This window comes from Ostrea edulis, chromosome 4 (genome assembly GCF_947568905.1).
Source record: "Ostrea edulis chromosome 4, xbOstEdul1.1, whole genome shotgun sequence".
NCBI lineage: Eukaryota > Metazoa > Mollusca > Bivalvia > Ostreida > Ostreidae > Ostrea > Ostrea edulis.
The window spans coordinates 15289056-15299274 of record NC_079167.1 but is presented as its reverse complement, the minus strand read 5'-3'; the positions used below and the strand labels follow the sequence as shown (position 1 = coordinate 15299274).

The window sequence follows — 10219 nt, the reverse complement described above, 5'->3', positions numbered from 1 at the left end:
AATGATGTTGTAGCGAACACCAAATGTAACGGGAAACCAATGAAGAGATTGACCAACTCTTCAGAAATGTGTCAATGCTTCCTAATCCGAATAACGATCCTTGCTGCTGTATCTTGGAACCTTTGGAGTCGCAATACATTGGTCTCGGAAATTCCATAGAGAAACGCATTTCCATAACATAGTCTTGAGAGCATTAATAAGGTTATTCGAACAATAACATCACAAACAATAGTTAGTGCAAATCAATTTTCAGGGATCGATAGCTTTTTTACTGAATCAGAATTATAACTCATAAAATTAAATTTATTTTGAAATCTACAAAAGCCATTATAAAGGCCAGATAAGGTATAGGGAACCATGTTTTTGTAATTAAAAACCCGTCGTTTTTTAACCCCCATTTCGCTCCCAGTGCAAAATCCAAAGTGCTAAAACTTTATTGTACATTTACAGGACACCACCTATCATATGATTACAATAATTGGTTACTGCTTGTTTACTGCTTAAAATAAAAGAAGAGTTTGAGGAAGAAGAGAGTGTGACAGACGGACTGACGGGCCAGGGTAACAACAATATACCCGAACTTTCTTTAGAAAGTGCGGGTATGATAATACATCCGAGACTGAGAAAAATCATTACTGTTGCTGAAATACATTAGTCAAGTAAACCCCAGGAACAAAATAATTCGGCAGGTAGAGCCGGGTTTTTCCACAGACAACCTCTAAGACCAAGCAAGACGAGAATATGTGAATATGTGAATTGTTCTAGACTGAAGGGTTCTGTACCTTGGCAGAAGAGCCTAGTTCACGAAGAAAGGACGATGAAGTTTTCTTTGCAATACTTTGCAAGAAGGGATTGGAGATGAAAGGGACAGTCAAAGTTAACAAAATCGTCCGTCTGGGCAAAACCACTGACTCCTAAAGGCATATTAAGGTTAGAATTGAGAGTGTAGAGCAGATTGATTTTGTGATCAAAAGCGCAAAGAAGCTAAGAGTCAAAATTGATTTCACGAACATCACAATATCGAAGTACAGGACCTCTTTATAGAGAGGGGGTATGGGGGACCTGGTACGCCTGAAGAAAGAGAATCAGGCAGTGTCAGACCAAAAACAGAAACAAGCACCCTGGGTAATAAGAGAAGACAGAGTAGTGAACACTCACACACTTGCGGACGGAGAGGAAACATACAGGGGATGCTTACTCCTCCTAGGCACCTGATCCCACCTCTGGTGTGTCCAGGGGTCTGTGCTTGCTCAACTATCTATTTTGTATTGCTTATAGGAGTTATGAGATTGATCACTGTTCGTTATCTTCACCTTTCATAACAAGTCACAGGATAACCAGGGAAACCACGGTTTTGAGTCCACACACGCTCCCTTAAAATTATGCATGAACGGGAGTAACCAATCAAAGCACGCCCGACTTTGCATTGGAAACACAGGTGGGATCAGGTGCCTAGGAGGAGTAAGCATCCCCTGTTGACCGGTCACCCCCGCCGTGAGCCCCATATCCTGATCAGGTAAACGGAGTTATCCGCAGTCAAAATCAGTGTGCCAAGAACGGCTTAACAATCGGTATGAAACACGTCAGACAGCATTTGACCCAATGCGAGGTTGTATTGACGAACTAGATCGTTATAACGACCATAGAATTTGCGAAATGCTGACTTGAATCGAGACTGTTGAAATCCCTGTAACATCAACATGTTTGTCAGTAGCTTACCTCGATTTAAAAACTGACTATACCCAGAACAAGCTCTTGCATATCGAATCAGTTGAGATATATAAACACCATATGCAGGTGATAATGGAATATTGCTACATAAATGTGGGAAGTTGACGATGGAGAAGCTGAAATCATACCGTTTGTCATACAGTTGAGTTGTCAGTTTGCCATTAATGTCTACTTTCAATAAAATATCTAAGTATGAAGCAGAAGTGGACGACTCTGTGGTGTCCTTTATTTCGAGCTCACAGGGATATATCAAATCGACATATGAATGAAAGCTATCATTGTTAATAGACAAACGTCATCGATATATCTAAAAGTCGAATTGAAGGTCACAGCGAGAGATTTTTTCTTCTCACGTAGAAGTTTTTGAATAAATTCTGCTTCATATGAATATAAAAACAGTGTATGTACTATGTGATACTGTACAGTCGAGTGAGCGCTACAGCTACAAGAAAGCAGAGCACAAGAGCATGAAAAAGAGTGCAGAAGAAACTGATCTTGTATTTCAGATTAGAGACAAAAATGCTTAAGAAACCTGGAAATGTATATTAGGGACTGTAAAAACTGTGATCGATAAATATGTACCTAAATATAAGACCGGTAAAACCAGAAGAGACGCACTCCTGTATGTGGAACGACAAGGCTAATAGCCTATGCGGAAGATCCGAAAGAAGAAAGAAGCATACCAGGGACACCTCCAGACGCGCGACAGTAAAGATTTTTTGGAGTACTCTAAAGCTAGATATCCGGCTAAGGTTGCCTGCCGAAAGGCGGTTCAGAAATCGTGAGAAGAACGTGGTTAAGAACACAAAGAAAATCCCCAAAGCGGTTTTTTTGCATATGCAAAGTCAAAAACCAAAGTTCGTGAGGGTATTGGTGACCTGTTTGATGAGCATTGCAACCGTGTATCAGACGATAAAGGCAAAGCAAACTTACTCAATTCCTATTTCTGTAGTGTTTTCACAAAAGAACAGACTGAAGTTATACCGGAGGCAGAGAAACAAGATGTTGGCAAGTTTTTGAGTGAAGTGTCCTTTTCAAAGGAGGTAGTGCTAAAGAAGTTGAAGAACTAAATTTCCTTCAAGTCTTCAGGACCTAATGGAGTGCACCCATGTGTTCTCAAAGAACTAGATGACAGTTAGCGGAACCATTACCCATACTATACGAGAAGTCCCTCTCCAAGGTTAAACTACCAAGTGTTTGGAAAGATGCGAACGTTAAACCTCTTTTTAAGAAAGGGGAAAATGTAACGCTGGTAACTACCGCCATGTATCTCTGACATGTTTGCTATGTAAGCTTATGGAATCCAACATTATGGATAGACTAGTGGAATACCTTGAGGAAAAAGAGAAGCGATCATGTACTAGCAACTTGCTTACAACACTGGACAAGTGGACTGAGTGTCAAGATACGGGTTTCTCAGTACCTTTTCTATCAAATTCTCATCTATCTAGATTTCCCCAAAGCGTTTGACAGCGTCCCCCATCTCCGCCTACTCAATAATCTTAAGTCATATGGTGTTAACTCGTGTGTGTTGAAATGGATTCAAGATTTTCTTATCGGTAGGAGGTAGAGGATACATGTCAAAGACACTTTTTTGAATGGTTACCAGAGCGAGTGGAGTGCTGCAAGGCTGTTGTATAGGACCCTTTTTGTTTGTGGAATATATCAATGACTTACCAAGTATTGTGAAATCGCTGTGTGAGATGTATGCTGACGACATCAAAGATTTTTCTCGTGTGGACAAAGTTGAGTTCATGACTCAGCTCCATTCAGGTTTGGACAGTCTTGTGACATGGGCTGACACATGACAATTTCGATTCAATGCGGATAAGTGCCTTATACTCCATTTGGGTCACAACAACTCCCATCATACGTACTATATAAAGAAACATGACTCATGTAGTGAAGGCAAGCGAGAGACCTCCGAGGTCGAATAAACATTGATGTAAAACATTTGTTTAAAAACATCTTCAATGTCCTGGATACTAAATTGAAATTAAATAGGTATCTAAAAGGAGCAGGTAGAAAAAAGGTGTCATAGTGATTAAATGTTTTTCTCATTTTTTTCTTTCATTTTGTTGATAATATCTAGAAACTAAATACAAATATAGGAAAAGCAGAAAGGCATGTACCAAAATTGTAAATTTCGCAATTAACCCCAAAGTTTATGACTTTATGACGGGTCCAAAATAGTCATATTATAGTGTTACATGTATATAACATATATTATCAAAACTCAAGATGTTGGAAGTCAAAGCCAAAGATCTTTTGGATGTGACCTTAAAACGTAAGGTCCCGTGTCACAGTTGGACATTGCACGAAAAAAATGTCTCGCTGTTACGATCCCGAGTACCACGCACAAGTCCAAAGATAGTGGCGTCTCTACATGAGTGAAAACTTTTCAAATGGGATGTTAAGCAATATAATAAAAATAAACAATGTCCCTCATGGCAATATTGACTGCGTGTTCTATGAGGGGAAGGTGACTAAAAGTGTAAAAGCAAAAACATTATGAAATAATTTACACCCTTTTTTAACAACTGCAATACTGCTTATCGAAAGTAGGAATTTTTGACATCATAGGCAATTGCTTCTTCAACAAAAATGGAAAACGCAAATATTCACATCTAGTGATAACTCTCAGTCACCAAAAAATACTTTGTTAAACACCACTCCGATTCCACGCACAAGTACTCTGAAGATGAAATAAAAGATATGCTGGAGTTCCTCATTGACAATATCTTTGTGGTCTTTGGTGAACAGGTCTTCCAACAGTCTGTTGGAATTCCCATGGGCACAAATTGTGCTACTTTGTTAGCTGACCTGTTTTTATATTCGTATGAAGCAGAATTTATTCAACAACGTCTACGTGAGAAGAAGAAAAAAGCTCTTGCTGTGGCCTTCAATTCGACAATTAGATATATTGACGACATTTTATCTGTTAACAATAATAATTTTCATGCATATGCCGATTCGATATATCCATGTGAACTCGAAATAAAAGACACCACAGAGTCGTCCACTTCTGCTTCATACTCGGATATTTTATTGAAAGTAGATATTAACGGCAAACTAACAACTCAACTTTATGACAAACGGGATGATTTCAGCTTCTCCGTCGTCGACTTCTCATATTTATGTAGCAATATGCATATGGTGTTTATATCGCTCAACTGATTCGATACGCAAGAGCTTGTTCTGCGTATGGTTTGTTTTTAAATCGAGGTAAGCTACTGACAAACAAGTTGATGGTGCAGGGGTTTCAACAGTCTCGATTAAAGTCTGCATTTCGCAAATTCTTTGGTCGTTAAAACGATCTAGTTTGCCAATACAACCTATCATTGGGTCAAATGCTGTCTGACGTGTTTTATAGCGATTGTTAGGCCGTTTTTGGCACACTGATTTTGACTACGGATAACTCCGTTTACCTATCAAGATAGAGGACTCACGGGGTGTGTGACCGGTCGACAGGGGATGCTTACTCCTCCTAGGCACCTGATCCCACCTCTGGTGTGTCCAGGGTCCATGTCTGTCCAACTCTCTAATTTGTATTGTTTATAGGAGTTACGAGACTGATCACTGTTCGTTATCTTACCCTATTATTACGTAATAATTAATTATAATGATTTTAAACAACACCGCGAATCCTTGCTGTATTCTTCATTTATTTGTGGAGTGTTTCATCAAAATCAGACAAAAACCGTAGATGACTCTGTAGAGATGACATTCGTCCACTATTAGGAAAATTATAATTTACCTAATAGTTGACGACAAATTGTATCCCAGTCTTAAAACCCAGTTTTAGTCTGAATTTGTACCTTTTCTATCAAATGCAAAAGTGGTTTGTTTCTAACATCTTTGTGAGACTGATATGTCATGCATTCAATTGAAAGACAATATATAACAGGGGCAACAACAACGTTTTATTATAGCCAAATTCCAACAAATATACAGATATATATCAAAATTATGGAATCGTGACATAATAAAGTTTTAACAAGAAAAATCATATTTTATTTCATAAGATATGAAGAAATCGAGACGGTACTGGTTACTTTGAAGTCTCTCACTTTCCTGAATTCGCAGCATGGAATTTTGTTGGTTAGTAAACACTGAAGCTGGTATCAAGTAGCACAAAACACCGAAAAAAATCTTTTTGAAAAATTACAGGGGCTTATGTTGACAGAAGGGAGTCGACTATCAATTAAAGGCAGTTGGATCTTCTCTCGCCTTTCCGTGTTTCCCGTGTTAGTAAAGAAATGTCCAAAGGTACGGAATTTCATTTCACACACGAACATGCATATAAAAATATTTTTTAAAAGCAATGAAAAATTCAAAACAAACACAAAAACAAAACAAAACAAAAAACATCACGTTTTAGAGAAGTTTCGGAATTCTTCGTCAAAACACTATTGTGTCAATTACGCTCTATGATATTACATGTAGTTTGTCCCATCAAGCAGACCGTACACGTTAGCAACCATAATTCGTTACCAAAAGGGTAAAAATCAGACACCAGTCTATAGACAACATGTTCAATGATGCCGATCATGTGAGGTGAAAACTATAAACGGATAGATCTTTTTTCTCTCCGTTTCATTCATCGAACACGTACTATAGGTTAAACGTTTACATTTTTTAAAAAGTCAGAGAAAATTTAACAAACACTTCTAAGAAATTTTTAAAAAGCTAATGCAAAGTGAGACAAAATCGTGATAAAGCAAGTAATGTAGTGTTACGGTGAATTCATGCTAGAGAGATTAATTGAAAATAGGACCACTTTCAAATGAGTACTACATAAGTGAACAAAAACAATAACTGGTATCCATGAAATAAGATAAAACAACAATCGCTACGAAAACGGAGCCTAATGTTACTCTGCTACATTTTCAAATTTAGTTGTTACTGCACGTGTGATTACAAGACAAGCACACTGTAACACGTGAGTCGAATCACATAATCACATCCGTACTTGTATGATGTCACAATTTGAGTCTACATTTGCTAAATCAATTTAGAGTTTTCTAACTTGAACCAATCTGCACTTGATGGTCTGCTATTTCATTTTAAAGTTCTTTAGCTTGAATCAGTGTTATTATATTGAATTAGAGTTCTTAAGATTGAATCAGTGTTGTTATATTGATTTAGAGTTCTTAAGATTGAATCAGTGTTGTTATATTGATTTAGAGTTCTTGAGATTGAAACAATCTACACTTGCTCATTCGCTATTTTTTCTTCCACTTTCTCGTTGTTGGTGGCGCTGGTTTCATTTGTCATTTCTACATTTTGTTTTTGTGAATTATCGACTACTGATGCAATCCTTTCAGCTGCGACTATGTGTTGTAAGTAAGACTTCATATCTATTTTATGTCCTGCACTGTCGACCATGTACACACCATTTGGATCCACGGCTTGAGGAGACTGTGAGTTCTGAGCCATATTTGGAAGATATATTACTTGTCTATTTTGCTGAGTTGTGGCGCCAACGAGAGCTTGGACGAGGCCCTGAATCAACTGTGTTGAATTGTTGTCTGGTCCTTGATTATTTGAGTTCTTTCCGGTCCTGCGCATTTGGATAGCGTTGCCACGTGTCTCGCTAATGTTACTGACACAACTCGATACGTCACTGCCCTCACCTTCACTTAGTACACTATTAGTTCGGATTACATTTTTTCCTTTGGTCGCCGCTGTTGATTTGGGAGGAGGCTTGCAGCAGCTAAAAAACCCTGGGGCTTTATTGTACAAGGCCTCTCTGAATTTAGGATGGCTCAGAGCATAGACGAGAGGGTTGTGCATGGCACTTGCTTTTGCCAGCATGACGGGTAATTCTGATAAGTAAGGAGTGACCAATTCTGCATTACCATATTGACCAATCAAAGCCACCACGGCATACGGAGACCATGACAACATGAACAAGCAAACGATCATAATGGCAATCTTAGCGATCTTAATTTCAGCTTTCGTTTTTTCTCTATTTTTATTTATATCGTCAACCTTCATTTTGGCTGCCATTTTATTCATTTTTTCCTCGTGTTTCTTTAGGGCTTGGAGAATCATAATGTACGACAATGCAATTACAACCAATGGAACAACAAAGCCAAAGAGGTATATAAAAGCTATGTAAGACTGGTTGCTTACAGTTCTCGTGAGGTAATCGAAGGTGCAGGATGTCTGGAATCCCTCCGCCACATAATCTCCCCAGCCAAAAAATGGCGGGAGAGAGGATACCAGGGACCATATCCAAACCACACATATCATTAGAAACGCCTTTCTTCGTGTCATAAAGTGGGCAGCTTGGAGTGGATGAGAGATGGCGTAGTAACGATCCACACTGATCGCTGCTAGAGTGTTAATGGACATTAAGCCAAATATCGCACCAATTAATCCGTAGAGTTTACACGCTACAAAATACAACAATCATCTTATTCCTATAAACAACTTCTCACAGGCTTGAAAGAATCGTACCAAACTGTTTTACTAAGATTACTCCATACCTGTGTCTCCCCACATCCATTTCTTGTTGATGGCTGATATAGTTAAAAGTGGAAAACCCATCACGAGGGAAAATGTAAAGTCGCTGAGAGCCAGATTCACAATAAACATGTTGGATGGGGTTTTCAAATTTTTGGTGCTAAAATTAGTAAAAGGACGGGTTTTAAATATATTTTTCCTATAGCATATCGTCTCGGGGGTTACTTAGAAAATATTTGTCAATTTTTATTGAGAGTCTTACACGTAAAGTAAAATTACATTTCTCTACATTTACCTATGAAATAAATTTCATTTACATTTTACTTATATTCCTGTCAGGATTCTCAGCCATTACAGTAGACGTACTATATCATCAAGATTCATGCGCGCATTGTTCACAACTGCAACGCATTCGTGAGGAAATGGCTATCATTACAATTTGTAGAAATATCAAGGTCAAATTAATGAAATATGAAGATAAAACCTTACGAACTATCAGGACATGTATATGTACGTACGTGCTGAAGATATAGATAACGGTGGCGTTCCCACAGATTCCGATGATGCCGATGATAGAGATGAATATGGCAATTCCATAGTGCCATGTGTCAGAGACCAACGGATATTTATACCAATGGGGGTGGACGAAAAAGTTGTAGGTATCGAATATGTGAGTGGTCGTCTCGTTGATGGAGATATCGGTCACTGTCGCTGAAAAAGAAGCAACGCAAGAAAATAAAATGTGGTTCAATTTTAAACTACCTGCTTTTTTTTTTTTTTTTTTTACAATATTACTTAGATTAGAAATGGCATCAGGCGGTATTTGAAATGTTGTTACCAAGTTTAACATTCTCTACATACCAGATGGATAAAGTTTTACTATTTCCATTATGAAAAAGAGCAGTGATCAATCTCGTAAATCCTGTTCAGAAGCATATATATATATATATATATATATATATATATATATATAAAAGCACTAAAGTTCCAACAACACCCGATACCTCAGAGTGTCGGATCCACAACATGGATACAAGGTCAAATACAAAAAATTATACAAAGCACTAAAATGACCAACGACACGAACAACCAGATTGTCAAATTTTCGGGACGACCCGTCTCTTCTTCAGGACAAACGAAAAGAATTACATAATGTGGCCAATATCAACAGAGAATAATAACAAAAACTACATATAAATACATCTAGCACTACAACTACACTAATCTACTAATGCCATTTTGGATCAGCTCTTTGGACGAATAAGACATGTCCTAATTCGCTCCACTTTTAACATTGATTGGCAATCCTAAAGACCAAAACAAAAACAAAAAAAAACAAAAAAAAAACAAACAAAAAAAACAACAACATGTAGTCTGCGTTGTAAATACGGTTGTAGATTAGTGTAGTTGTGGTGCTAGATGTATTTATATGTAGGTTTAATTTTGTTATTATTCTCTGTTGATATTGGCCACATTATGTAATTCTTTTCGTTTGTCCTGAAGAAGGGACGGGTCGTCCCGAAAATTTGACAATCTGGTTGTTCGTGTCGTTGATCATTTTAGTGCTTTGTATATATATATATATATATATATATATATATATATATATATATATATAAACTCTAAACACTTTCTAGAAATATTTTGACCGTGTTACCGATCTCCTTCAGTCGTGTTTCTATAATATATATGTAATAGACGTCTCTAAGATAAACAACTTCATATTCAATAATTGTTTTCACCTGAGGATGGATGTTAAAATCCAGAAAACGCTTGTGATTTGAATATATTTTGGAAATGCATATTTTCCTGCTTTTTTATGTTAATTATTTTGAATGTGTGAAATCAACGCTTTCGTTGCTTGTTGGCGTGACGGCGTGTTGTGAGGAACGCGTTATCACGATTTTGCAAATGGTCCTATTAAAGCACCATACAATTGCACGGTAAAAAAGAATTACGCAGTCATTCCTACCCAAATGGAATGATAAAATGTGCTGCAATTATCATATTGTTTCAT

General features: G+C 37.5%; 1 protein-coding gene across 1 annotated transcript; it reads right to left on the bottom strand.

The window, feature by feature from the left end:
- Window positions 1-5647: 5647 nt before the first annotated feature.
- LOC125670261 (rhodopsin, GQ-coupled-like) lies at window positions 5648-9091 on the bottom strand. The gene is made up of 4 exons (XM_048905344.2): window positions 9064-9091; window positions 8721-8964; window positions 8226-8362; window positions 5648-8132 (listed from the first exon to the last, which is right to left on the bottom strand). The coding sequence occupies exons 1-4, from the start codon at window positions 9089-9091 to the stop codon at window positions 6940-6942; spliced, it is 1602 nt and encodes a 533-aa protein (XP_048761301.2). The 3' UTR covers window positions 5648-6939.
- Window positions 9092-10219: the final 1128 nt, after the last annotated feature.

What these genes read in the sequence shown, in the direction of transcription:
- LOC125670261 (XM_048905344.2), bottom strand. Translation starts at nt 9,091, where the DNA reads ATGGAAATAGTAAAACTTTATCCATCTG. An exon ending in AGTAAAACTTTATCCATCTG is followed by an intron (nt 8,965 to 9,063) that starts GTATGTAGAGAA and finishes AAAAAAAAGCAG; the next exon opens with GTAGTTTAAAATTGAACCAC. An exon ending in ATGGATGTGGGGAGACACAG is followed by an intron (nt 8,133 to 8,225) that starts GTATGGAGTAAT and finishes TGTATTTTGTAG; the next exon opens with CGTGTAAACTCTACGGATTA.